Below are 24,547 nucleotides of genomic sequence, written 5' to 3' on the forward strand. Positions count from 1 at the left end.
TAAATCAAGTTTATCCAGCTTCTCCATCTCTTCATAATCAAATACTAGGGTGACAAATATGATAAAACTTCAGTCCTCTCTTTTGACTGATGGAGCATGTTTGAGTATACAGCTTGATTGTAATGTTACTAAATATGTGAAGAAGCTAATTGAAGGAACACAGCACTGTTTTTGTTCATCTTAATCTATTACTATGCTAAACTCAATTTACAGACTTTTGCTTGAGATACAGGTATGTAATTCATCCCAGTGCACACAATTTATGTTTTTATTGTTGTCAAAGTTGTGTTATTGTAGAGTGGTAATGTAAGGCAGTGGTTTTCAACCAGGGGTCCTTGAGGGAGTTCCAGGCGGTGTCCAGAAAAAAATAGGGAATAGTTTAATTTCACTATTTTTAATTCATTTTAGAAGTGAGCCCAATGTGAGTAGAGGCCCAGACACACCAAACCAGCTTCAGAGAATTAGTGGCGACGAAGGGCCCCTGCTGCATCATCTGATGTTGCTGTGTCTTGGCCAAAAAAGTTGCACATGTACACAAGCGCAAAGACTACAGCTGATGGTCAGCCAGTTAGTATATTCTCCACCTGCGTGAGAGGAAATAACTGTCCTCACCAAAAGATGGTGGTGGTCTGTATTCGTCATTCAAAAAGATGCTAGTTAGATGGTTGATGCTAGTTAGCCAGTTAGCACATGCACAAAATGATCCATTGTTGAAAGAACAGAGCATATTTACCATACGCCAGTCAACAATAACACAAACCATCAGGAAATGGTTCTGCTACAGAGCGCAATGGCTAAAGAAAAACAACATCAACAAACAACAACAAACAACCATACCTCATAACAAGTTTGTTTTGGTCTCACTCCCTCTTGACTTAAACCTTTTTTATGTTCCTCACTTCCATTTCTTCTGTTGTGCACTGAGCTGAACTGTGAATCAGACAGATTTAATCGAGGCGGATTCAACATGCTGAATTGGCCGAACAAAAGCTGACAAGCGCCGACGAGAGGCAACATTGCGGGACATACCGTACCAACTAGGGTGACAGACACTCACCGATAGCTTAACATCGACCAACGGCCAACCTATTGGCTTGGTGTGTCAGGGCCTTAAGGGATATAGAAGTGGCTATTCTGATCATGGGTTTTACTTCCTCCACAGTTATCTCCTCAATTGTCAATAATAGGGCTGCAACGAACATTTTCTTTCATTTTCTATTGATATGCCCTTTATTTTGTTGATTACTCATTTTGTCAATAAAATGTCAGAAAATAGAGAAAAATGTCCTGTGTAACTTCTGAGAGCCCAACGTGATGTCTTTAAATGGTATGTTTTTTTCCAGCCAATGGTCCAGGAATCCAGAGCAATTCAGTTTATTATCATGAATGACAAAGAAAAGTATCAAACTCTCTCACCAAACATGAAACCCGCTTTTTTACTTCAAAACTGACTAAAACAATTATTCGATTATTAAAACAGTTGCCAATTAATTTTCTGTCAGTCTAATCATCGATAAATCAACTATCGTTGCAGCTGAAGTCGTCAACTTCTGGTCTTAATCAAACCAACAACCAAAATCTTTTCAGATGGGGTGTCAGTGGCTTAGTGGATAGAGCAGGTGCCCCATGCACAAGGCTGTTGCAGCAGCGGCTCAGGTTCGAGTCCAGCCTGTGGCCCTTTGGGGTATGTCATCCCCCCCCCCCCTCCCTTCACACTTGGCTGTCCTGTCCATTAAAGGCAAAAGGCTCCAAAAAAATCTTTAAAAAAAAAAAAAAACTTTTCAGATGGATGTTCCTGAAGCAAAATCTTATATAATCCGGGTCCGCGACCTATGTGTATCAATTTAGGGGTCCTTGACACAAACGAGGTTGAGAACCACTGATGTACTGTAAGGCAAACTTTTGATTTGCATTACCACACAGATAACTCATCTTCAACAACAATAAAAGCAGATGTGGTGTTTAATGAGTAATGCAAATTCCCAGTCACTGCATTTACTTTTGATATCAATCACATATGAAAACAAAAATACAAATTTAAAAACCTAAAACTCTGGTATGTTTGTAGGAAAAAAGATCAAACTTTCAAAAACACTAGCATGGTCCTTTAGGTTGCTCTATTTGTTCTTACTTTTTCCCTTAGGCCCCAGTCACACAGAAAGCATTTTGCAGGTTGCACAACGTGAGGCGCACCACACTGCCTTCATGTATTTATTTATGTTTTAATTGAATGTCTTTAGTAAATGGACTAAAATGTATGGGTACATGAGACCCTAAGAAGAGGGTGGATCAAAGGGAGTACCACCTGTTGGTCCAGGAGCTTCTCCTCGATGATGGCTGTTTCAAGTATTGCATTTAAATGCTTCTAGCCTGCTGTTTTCTATTGAGATGGTGGGAACAGCAATGTGTAAAGTTGTATAGCTCTGGGCATTCAGCAACTGCTGCCACCAGTTTCTCCTCCACTGTTTACCAACTGTAAACTTGTTGTCGTGACCACCCCAGAAGGCCCGCCTCTTAAATCATCCAATTGGAAAATGGGAAAAAAGTGGAGATGACCTAGGGCACTTTTTAGCTCTGAGTTCAAGGTTTTTCAGCTTGAGGAGTTCAGAGCGCTCCGGCAAAAACGCCAGGCACCTAGGGCGCAGAAACACTTAGCAATGCAAAAACAGCGAGCAATACCTTTATTCTCATTTAAAACAATTACAAAAGCCACCTCCAGATGCTAAAATGCTTTCTGTGTGATCAGGGCCTTATACCCATTCTCCACCAACATGGAACCAGATCCATTCCAGTTTGTTCCACTAATTTGAACTGTACAGAGCATTTGGACCAAAGTACAGATTGGTTCGGAACATGAAAACTAAAAGTTTTTAGTGACTTGCAGTTCAAACTGTGATGATATTAGTGGGCATGTTCTACAAATTGGAAAGAGAGGATGGAGTCTTGCACGTAATAGTGTTCTTATCATTAGTACTTTGTCAGTGCTTGTTTTTTGGAGAAAAACAAATATATGCAATAACAGAACAAAAGCTCACAGGTAATCAGCATGATCCGCCATCCTAACCCTAACCCGTTTACTTCCATTATACATTATGCAACACCCTCCATTGATGACACATCCTTGGTTGTAATAGCTCCGCTAAAAACTGGAGGGAACATGGGCCGGTTCACTAAATAGCACCAAGGTTCCAAGAATCCTGAACTGAGCTGGTTTCAGAACCAGAGCTAGTTTGGTGGAAAAAAGGTATGAGTGTCTGTGTGCATTTTCAGAGATATTCAAGAACAATAAAAAAATAAAACAAGATTTAGTAAGTACTATTTTCCAATTGTAGATGAACAGAAATATAAACACATGATTTGTGATAACTCGTTTGGCTCTGTGAATCCGAATAAAAAGCCTCAATTGCATAAAAGCCCACTGGTCAACCAAGGGAACCTGAGAACCACTGTGGCTGCCTGAGAAATTTAAAGGCTATTTATTAAATATGTTTGTATTTTTGCTGAGTTCATATCTGTGTAAATCATACTAGTTGCAACTTTAAAACAAGATTTTAAAAGCCAAATCTAACGTAACGGGGGGTTAGAAAATTTTATTTTACAAATTAAATTTAGTTGCCCAACTTAACAGCTGCACTGAGTGAGATGTCTGATCAGTGCCATGTTGCTAATTAGACCCCCCACTAACCTGATGCTTTAATGACTACCTGTTTAGCAAGTTACATCTCTGATCATTTCATTCAACCTGTCACTTTAGAGAACAAAGTGGCACACTGACCAACATGTCTGTCCTAAATGACACTTCGCATAAACAATCAAATTTCAGATTTTCAGTGCCTAGTGTGAATATGCCGTGAAGCTGCTATGACGCTGTGATTAGGTGTTTCATCTGATAATTGTATGCATTTTGAAAAAAAAAAAAAATACAGTGCAGGAATTGTCTGTACACATTTGTACATTTTCTACACACACTACGAAGGAAATAAAAATTTGGATGCACTATGCAGTAGGACTTTGCCTGAGAAATCATGGTGTACTATTTATTATTCTGAACTGTTTATCATGAAGGATCTTTTACTCAGATTTGCATACAACTGTAAAAATACAGTAAAATTCAACAATCACATTGCATTTTTTCCTTTTTTGTCGTTTACTTAAAAAAGCTTAATGGTATTGTACAGATATTGAACAGGACATGACACAATAATAATAATCTGAATGTACACTTCAATATTGGGCAATAAACAGTCAACTATCAACAAGTTACATGTATTTTTCTTCTTTTTCCCTTTTCACATACAAAAAGGTTTGGGGAGACACAAACTCGGTAGTTCTACCATCATCAAATTAGTGCATGATTCAAATTTTTCCCTTCCTCGGATTGACGCCGCTCACTCTTGGCGAGCCAACAGAGAACAGACTCTGATGCAAAGCCAGAAAGAAAAAGAAAGAAAACTAAGGGTGAACCACTGGCACTCTTAAATTTCCATTCTTCTTAAAGGACTAATAGTCTGTTCTTGCTGCTCAATGCTGAGAGAAGCTTGGAGGTTGTCACATTTCACATCAGAACTTCATCAAGTACAGTAAGGTTACAGTCAGCAGGAGGCATACGGAGCAACGGGGCAACACAGCGGCCCCATTCACATCGTGCATCGCACCGGGACCTGCAGGAGAACAACACAACACTTTACTGCATCATCAGCGTTGGCACGTTTTACAGTTCAAATCAGCGCTGGAACCACAGCTCTGCTTCAGCATGAACTGTGATTAACTGGAATTCAGATGTTCATAAGGGCGTGGCTTATTTTCTCAGCCAAGTAAGAACTTTACATTGGTGCTGCAACTGCCATGGAAACTAGTGAATAGTTGAAATGAAAAGGTAAACCAGTGAAGAAGATGCAGTTGGTGACCTTCATGTCAGGATTGTTTTTTCTATGTGAGCAGCAGCTGGCATGCAAAGAAGCAGCCACCAAAAATAGTCCACTTAAAAAATAAATTACAATAATTTAAACATAATTAAACCATCACTGTGTTTTTTAGATATTTAGCATCTGTATTCTTACCGTAAAGGATTATGCTGGCATTAGTGATTCCCATGTTGTTCATGGCAACACAAGTGTAGTTCCCATAGTCTTCTTCTGAGACGTTGAAAAAGACAAGCATCGACTGTCTGCCTTGATTCTCTATCTTAACCCCATTAAGACCATTGAAGAGCCTGGAAGAAAGAGGGGAGTTGTTTTCAAGGCTTCTGCTGGTGAGCAGGAAAGAACACAAACTGTAATTGTGCTTTTCTTGAGTCCTTTGAGGCCGTGTGTTTACTAAAGCGTTTTGTTGGATCTTAAGCACATGTACTCAAAAGTTAGAAGGGCATTGGAATTAGAAATACATTTACACCCGTGGGCTGTTTAAGGCAACATTTTTCCAACAAGGACTAAAACTGAATGCAGCTCACTGCCTTATTGAAGTAACTATGCATTTGTGCACTTCATCTCTGAGAGCACCACAACCCTCCTTCTGTTTCACTCATTGCATTTTAAGGTTCTTGTGAGATTTCAAGCACAGTTAAGATTTACATGAAATTAGGGATACATTTACACCTGGCATAGATGGATTACTGAACCGTCCTACTGGGAGCAGGCCCAGGGGCCCTAAGTGTCCCGTGGCCTTCATCTAAAACATGTTGCTCAAAATAACAGTAACAGACCGGGAAAAGACACACAAAGACCACAGCGAGATAAACAGGAAGTGCAAAGAGACACAAAATCACTATAAAGAGACAAATATGACCAAAAGGATACAAAGGGACCTCAGAGAGACACAAAATCAACTCAAAAGACAAACAATGACCTAAAAGAAACACTATATGACCTCAAAGAGACACAATATCACTGTAAAAGGACACAAAATTACCATAAAAAGACACAAAATAACCTCAAAGCAAGACAATATGACCCTTAAAGAGACACAAAATGACCATAAAAAAATGCAAAATTACCTAAAAGAGACACAATATTACCTCAAAGAGACACAAAGTTATCATGAAGACACAAAATGATTTCAATAAGACATAGAATGACCTCAAAGAGACACAAAATTACTACAAAAAACAAAAACATGTCAGAGATAACATGACCTCAATGAGACACAAAATGACCTCAATGAGACAAAATTAGACTAAAGAGACACAAAAGACCTACACAGAGACGCAACAACACCAACAAAAAAGACAAAAACCACCACAAGGTCTGTGTATATCCCTCTTTAATAGGAGAGGTGGTGGGGCCTTTGCACATCTGTACCCAGGGGCCAATTGTCTCATAATCCGCCCAGGCCTGTAGGGCTGTAAAAGGCCAACATTTTTCATACTAGGGCTTAAACTCTGAATGCAGCTCACTGCCTTATCGGAGTAACTGTATGTATTTGTGCACTTCATCCTTCAGTGCACGACAACCTTCCCTCTGTTTCACTTATTGCATTTCCTGTTTCATTGCCTTATTTCATGTTTGTGGATGCCATTTATTTTATCAGCGTCCTATATCTTTTTTATCTTGAGGACTGATTTTGTCTTTTGGGGACTGCTGTCACTGTCAGGGACCATTTAACAGTGCAACATAGCCTGTGTTTACATCAGCTTAGCAGCTCTGGGGCTGCTCATAAACATCTTTCCAGTCTCCAGCTTTCAGTCGGAAAAAATATTATACTATTATATCCTCCAAACCTCAGAGCCCCACACTACATTGACGTAAACCAATTACACTGTAATAAAATAATAGTTGCCTTTGGTGTCTATGCCTGTTTTGCAAATAATTTGACTGATTTTTAGAAGAAAAAAAAGTAAAATTATGAATTTTCAGAACATGATCATCTTAATATATTAATCTTATTTCTCATTTTACAAGGACAGGAAGATCAACAAAGATCATGCAGCCTGGCTTTTTTTTCAAGTAAGGCAAGTCCACAACTGACAGCAGAATGGGTGTTTTTGTGTATCTCTTAACTTCAAACAATTCCAAGCCAGAAATCACAGAGCTCAGAAAAGAAACTTGCCTGCGGTCTTCTTTGTACCACTCAAAATCTGCCCTCGGGACGGCAGAGGCTTCGCATTGCAGGACTCCTTTTTGTCCAACTGCAGTCCCCGTACTCCTCGCTTTAGAAATGAAGGGAGGGTCTATAAAATAAAATGAAATACATTTTACAATGGCGGCAAATTGAAAACATAAGAAAATAATTTAGTGTTTTGGGCTTCATATGCCTATTTCTTTAAACATGCGGTGGCCAGGATACAGATAATGAGTTTGTTATGTTTGTTTGTTTGTTACACCTTCTGAAGACATAAAGCCCTATAAAACATTTCATAACAGCAATAAAAGAAAAGAAAATCATTTGGTAAAAAAAATAAAAATAAACAAACAAAAAAACAATAGGCTTAATTTGAGGATATATCTGCCCTGATCATTATATTTTCACCATGAATGGGATAGCTTGGGTCCTTACAGTTGACTGTGACTTGCACTGTCCTGCGATCAGAGTCTGAGATGTCATTAGAAGCAATGCATTCATACGATCCTGACTGTTCTTTGGTAATGGCTGTCAGCACCAGATGTTCCGATTCCGTCACAAATTTATGAGTGCCTATGGAGAAGGAAAGACACAGAAGAAGAAATGCATTGGTAAATAGTGTAAGTCCTGTTGGTACATAATTGACCTGTGCTGACCTTGATAGAATTTTCACTTCCTGAATACATAGCATATATATCATATATGGTACTGTATGTGACCAGACCAGCCATCACTCTGGATGGTTTGTTCAGCCTGCAGATGCTTTATAGTACAGTAATTCATAGGGCAGTGCCAGGTAGAGGACGACATTGGGACTGGGCTCCCATGGGTCCCAACACAAATCTCGAGGGAGCGAGTGGTAAGAAGGAAACGTGCGGGTCCTGGAGATTAATTATCATGAGGGATAGTGATGTCAACAAGAAAAGTGGAAAATAAGAGATAAAAACAGGACATTACAATACAAAAGAAAAGCGAGGCACGTTGATATTTGGAGGAATTTCTCAGTAATTTTACAGTTAACAATAATAACATTAAATTCCAGAATTACCAGAATAATTGCCATTAATTATGAATGTTATTATGCAGTAGAATGTAATACTACTACCCATAACCAACAGGTATGCCTATCTTTCTTAATAACGTTGTACTTTCCCTGTAGAACAGGAGAAGACTCAATCTATTGATAATGTTTTGTCCGTGCATGTATGGTCAGAATGTTTGCGGGTGCGTGCGGGAGCTGACACAAACCCCACGGGAAAGGGCAGAAAAAGATTACACACTGTGGGCTCAGGCAGTAATGGTCAGAAATCCAGTGAAAGCAGCTGGAGTGGGATAAGGCAGGGCTCCAGTGCCAGGAAGCATTTTTCCAGTAGTCTGTGTTTTAGCAGTGCTTGCCGCATGGCTCTAGCAATGGCAATGCTACTTGAGCGGTCAGTCCACCTCAGTGGAGACTGAAATATTGAATGGACTGCCATGGAATTTGGTTCAGACCTTCATGGTTCACCACCAGCAAGTTTTACTTTCTCCAAATCTTGGATTATGACAAAGACCGGCTAAATTGATGACAAACAATTTCTGCTCATCATCAATATATTAACATTATCATTGTGAGCATGTTAGAATTTAGTTCAAAGCAATGCTGTGACTAACGTATGCAGTGGACTTTTATGGGTAAACCCACAAAAAATCTTTGGCCGCTGATAGCACCACGCATTGTGCATCACTTGCAACCACTATCTGCTCCGTTTCAAGGTTCGATTTACAAAAGATATTGCACCAATGATATGACAGCGTAAACATGTCCATGAAGTTTTGCAGGTGAGTGCAATTTAATCATCCAGGTGGCAAAGCATAAACACTACCTTTGCACCGGGAACACAGCAGGCAGAACAGACTGCTGACTAAAGTTCCTGAACAACACAGTGCAGACAAATTCCTCAAAACTTGGGACAGTACGAAAAGTCTGGGCGTGACACCCCTTATGAATTAGGGCTGTAGTCTCCTGGTCGACTAGTCGATTATTTGGTCGCTATGCTCTCGTCCGACCAAATTCTCATTGGTCCAATAATCGCTGTGTTACTTTCATAAGGAGAAAAGTGCTACATCAACAGCTTTCAACGATTAATCCATTATTTCCTGCAGCAGGGGGACAATAGCAATAACAAATAGCATGTTCAGTCATGTGTGTGATTTATCCTTTAGGGATTTATACTTTGGGATTTATCCTGGCTTCATATGAACAGAGGAAATCTCCGCTCGTCGCTAGGCTAATATATACAATGTAAAATGCCATAGGCTGGTGCTAATAACGTTAGCATGTTGTATTTGTTTGGAAAACATGTTTAGTATAAGACAGTTGTTTTGTCGGTGAATGTTGTGAGTTGTAATGGAGCCAAATTATGTGCCGTTACCTTTGTTACATGTTGCTGTTGTCCCTGGCTTTATATGAGAAGAGGGAAAGATCGCTAGACGCTAGGCTATTTTATACAATGTAAAATGCCATAGACTTGTGTTAATAACGTTAGCATGTTGTATTGGTGGGGGAAATTTGTCCAGATAAAGACTGTGTTTGTCTGTCAATGCTGCGATTTATAGTGAAGCCAATTTGCGTACTTGTGTTTGAAATTGTCTCTATTAAGCCATGTTTAATGTATGTTTTGAATCAACTATATAAATAAAGTTTGATTTGAACTAAACTTTACAGAACCTCCACCGCTGAGGAGGAGGTGTAACTGCAGAGTGACACAGACACACCACCGCAGAAGTAAAAACAACGTGCAGATTTTTTTTCTTCCCACGACTATCAATTAATTTAACAATACGTGCGACTTTAGACGACCAAGATTTTCTTTGGTTGACTACAGCCCTATTATGAATGTGCCTCAGATACCACCAACTCTCTAAATTTGCTAATAATTTTACTGTATCTGCGTGTGGCTATTATTATCTGACTGTTTTCACATTAAGGCTTATTTGTATAGACAGGGGCCAATTTTGTGCCAAATGTATGCATTATACTTTATTTAAATATGTGCAAATGGCACAAAAGCACTGAGATGTTATTTGCTTGGCAGACCAGTCAGGGGTGCCTTTGAGATTACACGGTTTCTTATTGTGTTATTTGTGCTGGTTTGGATAATGCAAAAGCCTCACAAGGAGCTCAAGTATCTCCGGGTCTTGTTCACATGTGAAGGTAATATGGAGCAAGAGATGTATAGGCAGTTTGGCGCAGTATCCGTAGTGATGCAGACATTGCGCCAGACTGTTGTGGTAAAAGGGGAGGTGAGCCAGAGGGTAAAGCTTTCAATTTACTGGTCCATCTATGTTCCAACCCTCACCTATGGTCATGAGCTTTGGGTAGTGACCAAAAGAATGCGATTGCAGATACAAGGGTCCGAAATGAGTTTTCTTTGGACGGTGGCTAGCCTCAGCTAGAAGAGAGATAGGGCGAGGAGCTAAGACATCCGGAGGGAGTTCGGAGTAGAGCCACTGTTCCTTTGGGGCCAGGTGAGGTGGTTTGAGCATCTGATCAGGATGCCTTCTGGGCACCTCCTTTAAGAGACACCGAACCCCCCCAACCGCTCGGGGCGCCTGACCAAGGCAGCCCCCTCACTCTGATATCTCTCCACTTAGTGTGTAATTGACAGCAAGAGTGAAAAAATTTAATTTCCCCTCCAGGCTAACTAGTAATCTACATGACTAGAAATTGACCTCAGCATATAACAGCAATAGGTTGGTCCTTTAAGCAGTGCATACACCTGTACGATCAGTGTTTCATTAATTAACTTTAAACAGAAAGTAAAAGCATTTATCCTGTGCTATTTGGTGCTTTCCTACCAGTGGGATTAGAGGAGAAGGGGAAGATGGAAAAATAAAAACAACAGATGCCTTTTATAAATAGAAGCCCACAAGACTGTACTGGCTGACTGAATAAGACGTTATTGATACACCATAGAATTATGGGATACACTGTTAACAAAGTAATGATTTTGCACAAACCAGTGGATGCAAAGATATTTTGATAACACATAACTCGTCTTTTAATGTGATGATATGTAAACTTAAACAGATGAGGACAATCTTGCAATTATCTGTGTCAACAATCTTAATTTAAGAAGATAAATAAATTTAACAGACTGCAGTGGCAGTCTGTCTCTAAATTTGGGACTTTCTCTGTTTTCAAATGTCTCCGGAGGGCAGACAGCTCAGGGCATGCACTCATTACACAAAGAAAATAAACTAATTGCATCGAAACAAGCCCACTTGAGTAACAGCACAAATTACCCCTGACACCAGCAATGTTAAAAGCATGTTCTGGTGACAGAGAGACCTTAAGCTATTGCTGTGTGGGTGGGAAAATGGATAGGAGCACTAATCCCAATCAGCAGAAATGTCAATCCAGCAATATCTCTACATTAGCATAATATCATTATGTTTTCCAAATCCTCAGCTGCAGACACTGTTGCAGCTGGCAGGGGATTCACTGAAAAGGTTGTGGGCTAGGGATAATCAGCTTGTTGCATGTAACCAGGGGAGCTGCTAGCATAGGTATGGAACATTCTCATCATGGATAACTATATTAGGCAGACTGTGGGGGACAGCATGCTGTTGAGTTACTAGCTGGTTCTGTGCAACTGCTTTAATGATGGCCAAGAGTGGAAGGAAGTTTACTGTCAAATTCTAATCTGATTACATCATTATGGCTCATTACTTTCTAGATTGCATAAACAGTATATTCAAGGGCAGACTGGCCATTGGGAAGTTTGGGAAGTCTCCCGAACTGGCTGGTCCATTCCAGGCCAAACCAGCTAGTGGTCATAGAGTTTTCATTTTTTAATTTTTGATGTCAGTAGTTATGGTCCTCAGCCTGCTGCCTGGCCCTCGCAGCCACAAACAGCACAGAGCAGAACACTGCCTGTCAGACTGGGCCAATCTAAAACTTTCAATATTGGGGGGGGGGTATGAGCATCCCCTCCCAATTTGGACAAATTCTTGTTTTTTGTTGAGATCGGAATGGCTCAATCTTTTTCATCTTGAAGAGTTTCCATCTGTCTGACGTTTTTGTGGCAAACATAATTAGCAGCTAGAATCACCGCCTCATGGTTGTTTGCCTCCACAAACCCATCACGTCGCAATTACAGTTTACATCCATGTCTGTGAAACAATGGATGCTTCAAACACATCTTTCCCCCAGCAGGGCTGATGATCTATACAATTAGCACAGTTTTAAAGCGGACACCCAAGACTACTGTCACCTATTCAGTATCTGACCGGATATCTTCCCTTCTACATGAGGTTTTTTTTGCAGAATATTGTGATGTGAAAGTGAAGCTGACCTTTGACCTTTAGGATATAAAATGTCATCACTTTATCATTATATCCTATAACACATCTGTGTTGAAAGAAATACAAGCAGCCGGGGCGTTTTTTCTCCAATCTTAAAGTGAGAGTCAGCCCAGCCAGACCTTTCTTTTCTTGAGAAAGGTCTGGTGAGAGAGACTACAGTGACCTTAACCTTTGACCATCCACCAAATTCTAATCAGTTCATTTCTGAGTCCAAGTGGACGTTTGTACCACATTTGAGGAAACTCCCGAAAGGCCCTCTTGAGATTTTGTGCTCATGAGAATAAGACCAATGCAAGGTCACAATGACCCTGACCTTTGGCCTAAATTCTAATTAGTTTATTCTGAGTCCAAGTGGACATTTGTGCCTAATTTGAAAACAATTTCCTGGAGGCATTTTTGAGATATCACCTTCATGAGAATGAGACAGACAAGGCACAGTGACCTTAACCTTTGACCTGTGACCACCAAAATCTAATCAGTCAAATCAGTCAATCAGAGTCCAAGGGGACATTTGTGCCAAATTTGAACAAATTACCAAAAGGTGATCTTAAGATATCGCATCCATGATAATGGGATGATCGGACAACCTGAAAACACGATGTCTCTGGCCACGACTATAGCTGGCCCAGAGGCATGCTAGATGGAAGACTGGATGAAAGAGAGATGGGTGCAAGATGCAACTTAATGCACCAAATTGACTGATCTTTTCTGTGGTGGAAGGGCCAAGGCTTCTGTGGCCACTGTTAGCCAGGCCACTGATGACTGCTGGACTGTTTCAACACTTGCCGGTGATTTGAGGTCGGACAGTGTTTGTTTTGGGGTTTTGAAAAGGTATAGCCCCCATACCTTGGATGTTGTTGTTTCTGTCTCTAAATATTTGCTATGATAAGCTGCTTGTTTTTATTTCCTATAATCACACACACACACACACACACACACACACACAATTTATTTGCTCTATTTTTATGGGATTGCTATGTAGTTTTTGAATATATATTGAAAAACATTGAGTATCTGAGTGTGCATGTATAAGCATTTGTTACCATTTTAACACTCTATAGATTGGCTTTTCACATTTTGGTACAGAAGTTAGTGGTAGTTGGCAGTATACTGTGACAGAAGCCCCTTCTACACTGCCAGATTTTCCGCGAATGTTGGGCCGTTTTGCCGGCAAGCTGCGAGCGTTTAGACACACAGAGCCGGATTGGTGAGTTGATCCAAGGCGCCCAATTTTCTGCATCGTAGGGTAGACATATTTGGTTCAAACAGACGGAGGCGGCCTTCTGCAACGGGAGGGGCTGTTGATGACTTGAGGGAGGAGCTGTTGATGACGCCGCACGTGCGAGCCACTGGCGGTGGATAAACAGGAAACAGATGATAACAGGAATTAGCAAGCAGCTAGTAGCAAGAGGGAAACACAACCTGACAGACACTGTAAAGATGAGCAACTGGGGAGACAAGGAATTGCGCAGCCTCCTTGCCCTCGCAAACGAAGAGGCCATTAACTGTCAGATGACGGGGACGGTGAAGAACGGGTCGACTTATGAGAGAAACACCAAAGAACTGACCAGCCACGGCTTCCCTCCCACGTCACTGGTTATGTCACACGCTGAGCTTTCCTGCAAATTTGCACAATTCCTATCTAAAAAGGGCTTTAGTGTTCCAGCTTACGTAGATTTGCCTGGTTTGGTCCAGTTTTTATTCAGACATCCTAAAGTGTCTTGAAGTTCTTCAGCATCATGGGATTGTCTTCTTACCACAAAGACTGTATTGCTGTTAAAATTACTGCCAAAAAATGTTCTGCTGGCGCCCTGAGGCCACTTGCACTAAAGCCTTCTTGATCTCAAAATCCTGGGCTGAATTTCAGTCCCACTGCGTCCCTGAGTATATTACATTACTGTTTCTTAGGGGTATTGTGCCGCACAAGATCCTACAATTAATATCATGTCTAAGCTGATGGAATAACAACTAGTAAATGACTTAAATTCAGACTACTAAACTATTCTGCAGATCTCAGATATTTCTGCTTTGATGCTGCACATTTTATTCAAACTTTAACAAATCTGTTAATTTTTGGAATCTCTCCAGCCTTACACCAACAGAAGCTTCAAAAGGTAATATGATGTTACATTTCAGTACTTTTCCACCCCAAAAAATGTCATTTAATCCTCCAGCTTGGGTCACAAAACAGATGCTGAGAAAACACATTTTAGATTGAAATGTTTATCTCCTGAATTTGTCAAACAATTGTCTCTTATTTCCTATAAAAAACTTTCAAAAGTGATTCAGAGTGTGACAGCCTGAAACTCTGCTAGTTTTGTCACAACATATGAAGGCAAGTATCGGTGTGTGGGTTTTTTTCCTTTCATCAACTTTCTGCTAGTTCTCACTCAACCCACTGCTGATATTCAGTGTGTGTGTGCTCATTATGACATTGTTAACAGCAACGTGTCAGCATTCACACAACAATTTGAGAACAGAGCAGGAGTGAATAGAGTACAATCAAAACAGTATTGATTCCTGCTGAGAAACTTCAGTGCACAGCCAGAATACATAGCAGAGGTGACAGAATGTAGAGATTACAAAAACTATAAGATGACACGGTTACAAGTATTATGATATAAATGCCAATCTAAATTACGCAGATGAATGAATATAAAGAAGTCATAATCATCACATATTATTGTGGATGAATGAATATAAAAACAATCACCATCATCATCAACACCCACATCAGTGGTCTGCAGCGATGGCCATAATTCCAGCACAACATCAGTGTCAGTACAGCATGACTGGATGACTAATAAGAGAGCCATTAAAGTACCGGCTGGCAGCCGGCACAAATGAGTGTCTAAAAGCACTCGGCGGAGCACCTCAGCTATATCAGCCATTAGCTTAAGGAGCTCTTGCTGACTAGACGCCACTATGTGCAGCTTTGGTAGAAAGATTACTGCAGTCCAATTACAAGCATTACAATATAAAAGACAGAGATGGCATGAAATGATTTGGTACCATGACAGAAAGCAAGTAACAGGTCATATTTAGAACAGATTGCCTATTGCCTCTATGACAACCAAAAATCAAAATGTTGATCTCAAAGTGAAAGAAGCTGGAAGGCACCAATTTTAACTTCACAGAAGATGGAAAGTAAAGGCATTTTATTTTTGTTACTGATAGTCTTTGCTGAGATGACCCCTTCAGTAGACAAGAAAAAAATATGTGGTCCATGTTTGTCTTCCAAGCTGGTACAATGGTGTGGTGCCTATTGAGATATGATTTCATTCCACAGGACCTGTGCCTGAGCCACATTGTTTACCCAGGGGCCTGTTTTACCAAATTTGCAACATAATAGCTAGGATGTTAAAGCTGCAATCATTTATAAACTCTGACGCTGCAATCATTTGTGATCTGTGTGTAATGCTTATGTAAAATGGGCCCTGTGACTGTACGCACATGCTCCTTCAAAGACGAACTAGAATTACCACCCCATGGTTGTATGCCTCTGCACACCAGTCAAGTTGCACTTACAGTTTACAGCCATGACTGTGAAAACATAAATTGATTGAAGGTAAGTGTCTGTATCTGACTGTGTGTCTCCCTGTCTGCTCCTGAGATATGACATTGAGTAATGGCCATAAGTGATATTGTAGAACATTATTATATCAAAGTTGACTTTTGACCTTATGGATATAAAATGTCATTAATTCATCATTTTATCACAAGACATTTGTGTATATTTTTGTCAATTTTAGCATATGAATACTTAAGTTATGGCCAAAAACATGTTTTGTGAGGTCACAGTGACCTTGACTTTTTACCTTCAACCATCAAATTCTAATCAGTTCATTCCTGAGTCCTAGTGGACGTTTGTGCCAAATTTGAGGAAACTCCCTCAAGACCTTCTTGAGATATTGTGTTCACGAGACTAAGACCAATGCAAGGTCATGGTGACCTTAGCCTTTGACCACAAAATTGAATCAGATTGGCGATGAGTCCAAATGGACGTTGATGCCAATTTGAAGAAATTCCCTCAAGGTGCTCCCGGAAATATTTCCTTCATAAGAATGAGACAGATACAAGGTCATATTGACCTTGACCTTAATCCACCAAAATCAAATCAGTTCTTTGTGTACTACAGTGGGCGTTTGTCCCACAGTTTAAGAATTTCTCTCAAGGTGTTTTTGAGATATTGCTTTCACCACGATGGGATGGATGGACAGACTGACAACCCAAAAATATAATGCCTCCTGCCACGGCTATTGCGGGCGCAGAGGCATAGAAAAGAAAAAATATATCCATGTATTTAAGTGTCACAATGCAAAGTGGTCACTACTTACTGGTTACTAGTACTTACAATTAGAGCCTCCTCAAGGTGAACTGGTTTCCTCCCACAGTTCAAAGACATACAGTATCAGTGAGATGTCTGTATGACAGAGTGGTATCCTATCCCAGGTGTTAAATACTAGGGCACATAATGTAGGATAAATGGATATGAAAATAGAATGTGTTCATGCTTCTGTTTTATTTCTTCCTCTTTTTTGTTATTTGACATAACCATGGGCCAGATTTACTATGAAAATGGCAAACAAACAAAGGGATCATCAGGCTCAGAAAATAAGTGAAAACATGGTGGTCATCCAAACATTTACTTTGACAGCACTTCAAAAACTGAACCTGAGAAAAAACTACTCATGAATTAAAACAAAGCTTTAGGTTTAATTGTATTAATAATGTAACAGGGGTCAAACAAAACTTATGTCAAAAGATGTTTCAGAGACAGACAAGGCACAAAAATAAAACACAAGCTACCACACGAGTTAACACGGCAGGTTAGCTACAGCAGGTAAGGTGTTGATACGGCTAATGTCTGACAAGAATGCAGAGGTAAATGCAGCCTAACGTTCACAGAGGCACAAATGTCCTTTCAAAAGAAAGGACAAGTACAGGGCTTCAGAGATTTCACAATTTATTGATTGCCAAGTGCAAATTGAAGTTTAATAAACACAAACCACACAGATCCCCTGTTTGAGTGCTACAAAAGCTGATATTGTGTTCATTTATAATTGTTGCTCTGTTTTATAGCTGAAGAATTAGGTTCTAGTTATACTGGGTTATATATTTTATTAGCCACATGAGTGGCATGGCTCTGTGGATCACAATGCTGTAAGTTGGCCAGCCAGTCAGTCAGTTCAGACTGAATATCTCACCATTTCTTAAATGGACTGCCATGAAATTTGACATTTGTGGTTCTCAGATGATGAACTCTAATGGCTTTTGTGATCCTCCGACTCACCTCTAGTGTCATAATTTTTTGGTTTTGAGTGATTGCCATGGAATTTTCTAATGTATCCCTAGAGGATACATTCTACCAACCTTGCTGGTTCACTGACGAACCAGCCAAAAGGTAAAAAAAATAATTGTGTCTAATTATTTGATTTATGGTATATAAATACCTGCAGTCGTGTGCCATCCCCATCCGCATGAGGTGCACTGTGTTTAATGCTAATTTACATATTTTAGCATACTTACACTCTAAAGTGAGATGTTAAACACAGTAAATTCTACTTGCTAATGTTAGCATTGTCACTGTAAACATGTTAGCATGCTGCTGACAGCATTTAGCTCAAAGTACTGCTGTGTTGACCATAAATACAGCTTCACAGAGCCACTAACTTGGCTGCACCGACAACTGTGTAGTGGTAGTTGATGAGGTGGGTATACATGGGTAGGTTACCTGAGAAGGAAGTGGGTATACTTTCCTATTCCAATGGCTTTTTGGCTGGTAAGTGGGTATACTGTAAACGGCCACAAAAAGAGGTGGGTATACCCCGTATACCTGTGTATACCATCCACTACACCACTAAACTCTTGGTCTGACACAGTGCAGCTGACAATTTACAATGGTCAATACATTATCTGAATTGACTGAGAGAGGCACCTGGCCCACACATTTTTTTAAAAGTCTCACAAACTAAGACTCCAGCCTGCTGCTTCATTTTGATAAATACACTGCATGTGGGGCAGAATGTGTCAAATCCAAAAAACAGGTGCAAAGGTATCCTGCATATTCTGCAGTGCAGTTCAGCAGGCACATTTTTCTGCCACGAGCAGGAAAAGAAAAGTGCACCACAAAAGACACAGGCACAGAGATTTTGCCTGTGATCTGGGACTGGCACTATACAGGAGCAGCCATCTAAAATTACTGGCTGGGCTTTTATAGGGTCCAGGCTGAACTGACTGGGTCCCTTCTGGGTCCCTGCTGGGTCCTTGGCTGGAATTGAATCCCCCTTGATAATGCAGTTAGCGTGGCATTGCCTCGTAACGCACCTAAGCACCATGTGTGGAAACCAGATGCAATGTTTTATCGATTCCATCATCAGCTGTTCTTATTGTATTTGATGTGTATGAGGCATAGACTGCATAAAAATTATGGACGTAGCCACAGTGATGTCACCCACTGGTTTGCTGTTTGAAGCCATGGCTGCATCCCAATGTCCACCCTCTGGACTTGCAAACTGAGCCCACGCAGACTTCAGTTGTACGAAGTGTGACTTATTTACTGTCATATCTTAAAATCTATGAGGGCAGACTGCAAGCGGCTGATAGACAGCCCTCAATACTGTTTTACTCATTGCCGTGGAAACATTCAATTGTCACCGCTGTCATATTCATATATGTCTTATAAGTTGAAGAATAGTGCCTATTCATTTGTCCCTGCAGATAACAAGATAAATATCCTTGATATCCTTTCTTTGTGACTGAACAAAAATGTATTCATACATCTCTACATAACATGTACACGTGTTCAAAAACAGAGATGTTGTAAATAAGGACAGGACTATAACTCAGGGCTTGTTTATACAGTTCCGTATATTTCTGAAAACTGGTATTTACCTTTGCGTTTGCACCCAGCATTTACACATCGCCGTTTTTCCTCCACGAAAACAGAGATTTTCAATAACGGCTTCCAAAGTGAAAGTTTTTAAAAATACAGAAACAGGATAGACAGAGATTTTGGAAAACGATGACGTTGCAACCAAGTTCGCACATGCCCAGTAGGCACCTGAGAACCACAACAACAATGGCGGATATATGCTGGGTTGTTTACGTTTTGCTAGCACTTTTGGGACTACTTACGAGCTTACAAATGAACTTAGCACTGCTGCATCAACATCACCACTACATCGGCGCTAAAATGGAGGTCTGCTGTGCCCAATATTAGTAAGTGCATAGCAGCTAACTATGCTACATAGGGTTAAAATGTAGTTTATCATTGTTTTTCTCACTAGCGGCAAGAGGAAAACAAATCACTGTGCATGTGCAGTAGGTTCTTCTATGGTGTATCGCCATCTACTGGCCTGGCATGCTAATTGCAGCAAAAAGCTGCCGTTTTTGCGTTTTCATGTAGAGGGAAATCGTTTTCATAATTGATCGTGTAAACCCAGATTTTTTTTATACAGGATACATAAAAATCCGTTTTTATTTGTATCAGGATCCGTGTAAACAAGGCCTCAGTCAATTGGGTATACATTGTTTTTTGGCCATTTTTTAGCCAATGATGCTGTGCAGCCTGTTAGGCTGCAATAATAAAATGCATTTCCAGTCCCTCTACAGGCTATACTTATACATATTTCTGTATCATGATGTGGTTGAATATTATTTCTTGCCTATGTAATTCAAGTAGCATTTAAAAGGCCTTACTATTGATAACTATTTTACATATTCATACGTTTTTCTTTGGCAACTGAAAAACCCCCCACAACATCACAAATGTATGGCATTGAATTGTGGGTTATTAAATCGCTGAAGTCTGCTGAAGTCTTCACCCCAAGCAGACTCTCTGGAAGTCCGCAGAAAGTCCAATTGAGGCCCCTTGTGGACTGGTTGAATTGTGATTTTGGACAGCCCTCAGCACTCCCAGACTTCACGGGAACACGCTCACGAAGTCTGCAAGTCCGGACATTTGGATATAGCCCATGAGTTTCGTATTTTGGCCTTCCCCATCTTCGATTTTTGGAGCCAGAGATGACCACATACAGTATGGATAAGAGGATCTACTGTTGAGAAGTAAAGGGTGGATTTGACACCATCAGCAGACAGCCTGTCATTCAAAGCAGCCACACCCTTAATTATGCTTAATTTTAAGCCTTAAATGTAAAAGGATGACTTAAATAAAAAAATTCATCCTCCTTACAGTTGCCATAAACAGAAAAATTAGCACCAAAACGGTTTTTGTACCAGGCTGTAAACATGTTTATTTCTGCTGTAAAGTTGGGCATTTTTACATGGGGAACTGTGGGGATTGACTCGCTCTTGAAGCCAGCCTCAAGTGGCCATGAGAGGAACTGCAGTTTTTGACACTTCCACGTTGGCTTCCTTTTTCAGCCCACTTGGTTGAGGGAGTGTGCTTTCCACACAGCAGATATTTTCATTGACGCACTTGTTATTATTATATCATAAGGTTATGAAAATATAATGCAGAATCTTTGTATAAAACACTGGTCCTGCAGATACTGGTTTTGGTTTACATGCAATAGTTAATATATATATATATATATATATATATATATATGCTGTAACAAACAGGCACAAACAGGCACAAACAGTTAAGAATTAATCATAGATAGCATTTCACAAAATTTATAAAGTTAACTGTGTAAATTTTTAAGGGAGTCTGTGGACTTTCTCCCTGGGTGATAGAGGAGTATATTTTTATTTTATTTTATTTTTAATGTGTCTACACTCAATACAATTTTCTATTCTGTCATAAATTCACATATTTAGTGTAAATGGTCAAAACAGTTGTAACAGACAGTGCTTTCACAAACATCTGCTGCTTATCTTCAAACACATCCACACAGCAGCACTGCATATATATAGACAAACACAATATGAAAGGCCTAAATGCTCACAGTTACACTAATTCCACTCAGATTAGTGTTTTGTAGGCGATGCATCAGTCTTCGAAAAAACCCTGTTTTCCTAACTGCCTCACTAAATGGACCAAGTATTCTGAATTAACAGATGAATTTCTTTGCCAAGCCAGCATCATATGTCCAACAATCCTCCAGCACACAAATGAGGGGAAACGTCTCAACATCTTGAGAAAAAGCAGCAAAATAGTTCTCTTGGCTGCAAGAGTCAGGCATTATGTTGGTGTAATTTTGACAGACAGTCACATATCTGTAATTCCATTTCTATCTGGCCACGTAGAGTACAGTATGATATCATGCCACCCACAGACCTTCTGCTGGTTCTAGGCTGAAATTCTGGGTAAGTGTGTGATACACAAAACATCAGAATGATTTCCATTGATGGAATGGCGTAGCTATAAAACATGGAGTGTTTGTTTGGTTGTAAAAAACATATAGCCCAGAGTAACTTGAATAAACAGCTTGAACAACCTGATACACAATTTATAAGAAATATTTTTTTTCTGAACTTCAAAGGCACTAAGGAATAGTGTGAGGGTAAATCAGGGTTTATGCTGTCAATATGCATTAATATGTGGCTGGATAATATCTGGCAGCAAAACAGCCTTCAGCTGAGAGTGGCAATATAAGATGGCCACTACTGCATATCATTTTATCTGACTACATGCTAACTGATCAAACTCTGCATGAGCACATTTGTATGTGGAGCCTTATCCATTAGGAGGCTACTGGTCAAAGACAAAACTCTGAAAAAGAGAAGGCAACCTTTAATTATTGTTAATATGCAACTGTAATTTGTCCTTCAAAGAATTAAGTTAAGTGCTGGACTTTAAAAAAAAAAAAAAAACACAGGGCCTTATCATACATCCAGCACAAAATAGTGCACAGAATAGTGCAACTGTCATGCTAGTTTCAGTTTGATGCCCTTGAGCCCATCTGTGCGCCCATGGGCGTGTAGGTCTTTAAATGAGGTGTGGTCAGGCACGTTGTTTGCACATTGGTATTTTGAGGCAGCAGAGAGGGACTGCACCATCAGCGAATAAAAACCCTCTTAAGTCAGAATAGTGGAGTTTTTTCCTGCTATTTAAAGGGCACATTATTCAGATGGTAAGATGTGCCTACATAGGTGGGTTCACAGTAAAGCATACACTTGTTACACACACATGTAGGCGTGGATGGGTTTCAGGTGGGTAAAATTATACATCATTAATGAGGCAAATATTTATGACATTCTCTAAAATGTGAACATAGCAGACATCACAGAAGAGCTGCAGAGCCCAATACACCATGTAAACAGCAGTGCACCAGGTGCAGGCACACCTGGATTTTCAAGGGAATGGGAGATGACGCTTTGCCCCTTGCACCTTATTTTGCACCCAGATTATGCGCCAGCAGAGTGGAGTTAAACAGGCTCAACCCCAATTGTGCCACGCACTAAATATTGTTTAAATAGGACCCATAGTCTCTCATAATGTAAGAATTGGTTCTGTTCAATGACATTTTTGATCGGAAACATAACAAAAGAATTATTTTGATAAACAAAGTAATTGTAATAATTTTCAATTTGGGTCATTCAGTATTCAGCCAGAGGCATACAGTCAGCCAGGGACATATAATAACATGCTGAAGTTTAAATACCACCAGATGTACAGTAAGAATGAGTCACTGTAAATTCTGTATGGGGAGCTGTAAAGCTTTGACAAGCTGTGGCTGGTAAGGAAAACCACCCCTCCCTGTAGTCCATTAATCACACCATGTAATTGTCAGCATCAATATGGAGCAGCAGCATCCTCAAACACAGGCGCAGGCAAATAAATCTAAAGTGTCATTTCTGCATATGTAATAGTCTACCTATTTTAGTGCAAGAAACAGAGCTGAATACAGAATGTGTGTGTGTGTGTGTGTGTGTGTGTGTGTGTGTGTGTGTGTGAATAGATGTGTGGGAGGTTATGGTGCGAAGGGGGTAGGTTTTTTTTTTTTTTCACAGAGCAGGGATGTGGGACAGGAAGTCACTTGCCCCGAAAAAGACACTTGAGAACACTTGATGCGAAGCTGTGTGTCTGTGCTGACAGCAGCCAGCAGGTAATTCTAGAGTTTCATGGTTTCTAACCATTTCAGAGCCCCGTGGTCATTCTCTAAGCTGAATCCCATAGCCAGCAGACGGTACTTGAAACAGTCTATGGTCCATTTGATGGCTAGACACTCCAGCTGCCCCGTCGAGCACGGTGTCTCCCTCAGGACTGGTTTCCTGCTGACACAGACTACTGGCCTTTTCTCTTCTCCCTCACCTTGCCGTCACGTCCCACCAATACCTCTGCCTGAGGCGTCAGTCTGGGTGTTGAAGGGCACACTAAAGTTTAGTTGCATCTGCCATCATCTTTATCTTTTTTTTGATGACCTTCTTGGAGTACCTTCACTCTCCTTCCACTGCTTCCCGCGGGAGTGAAAACACTGCTACAATATGGAGGCCATTGTGGCCATATCCTTTGGCACTGTTTGGTCTCGAAGGAGGCGGCTGGGCACAGGCAATCCTCTTACAGCCCCTTCCTCCTGCTCCTGCACTGGAAACATTTTCCCCAGATTACACATTAGTTGTGATTTTTTTTTTTATTCTTCCCAATAATGTCAGTGTTTAGAGCATTTCTCACACCAAATTTAGAGATTAAGTGTAAGAATAGTAATCACAGTGGCAGATGTGACAGTGTCAGGAGAAAAGGCTTTTCAGAGCACCATTGTACCTACAAATAAAGACTTTTCAGGTGGTGAAGACCTTTGGTCACTAACAAAAACTGCTCAAAAATAGTCTTTAAAAACAACTCAAAATAACTTAAATGAAAATCTTTATCTCCAAGGAGATAAACACCCCTTTTCTTTTCCACCGACAGAGTCACATAATTGGCAGCATTGATGTTGAACAGCAGCTTGTGCTGAGACGGTGGACGTGATCAGTCTAGGAGGTGGCACCTTAATGAAAAGGCAAGATGGCTTAAATTGTGCAGATGCTTTATGAAGCCTGTGCATTAGCTGGAAGCCATGTTTGCTCTTGTTTCTAGGTCTCTCCTTTCCCTTAGTCCCCTCCTGTGCATGAAGCAGCGCATCGTGACTAATGCATGGACGACAGGACTGGGCACAACATCCCCGCCCATGTCCCATAAGACTTTAACAATTACCACACTGCTTCAGAGCCGCTGTGATAGCGCCAGTCCCATAGG

The 24,547-nt window shown here is 40.4% G+C and overlaps 1 protein-coding gene across 3 annotated transcripts in view; it reads right to left on the reverse strand.

Moving 5' to 3' along the window:
- Positions 1 to 3,831: 3,831 nt before the first annotated feature.
- opcml (opioid binding protein/cell adhesion molecule-like) overlaps positions 3,832 to 24,547 on the reverse strand; it is a 552,029-nt gene continuing 531,313 nt past the window's right edge. For 2 of the 3 annotated variants that reach the window (XM_050036108.1, XM_050036094.1), the window contains 4 exons: positions 7,492 to 7,629; positions 7,045 to 7,165; positions 5,061 to 5,212; positions 3,832 to 4,682 (listed from right to left, as the gene is read on the reverse strand). In XM_050036108.1, coding sequence (XP_049892065.1) covers positions 4,561 to 4,682; positions 5,061 to 5,212; positions 7,045 to 7,165; positions 7,492 to 7,629 — 533 coding nt within the window. In that variant the 3' untranslated portion in view covers positions 3,832 to 4,560. The remainder of the gene's footprint in view (positions 4,683 to 5,060; positions 5,213 to 7,044; positions 7,166 to 7,491; positions 7,630 to 24,547) is intronic. The other variant, XM_050036102.1, reaches the window with a different exon arrangement.

Source organism: Epinephelus moara, chromosome 3 (assembly GCF_006386435.1).
Source record: "Epinephelus moara isolate mb chromosome 3, YSFRI_EMoa_1.0, whole genome shotgun sequence".
Classification (NCBI taxonomy): domain Eukaryota; kingdom Metazoa; phylum Chordata; class Actinopteri; order Perciformes; family Serranidae; genus Epinephelus; species Epinephelus moara.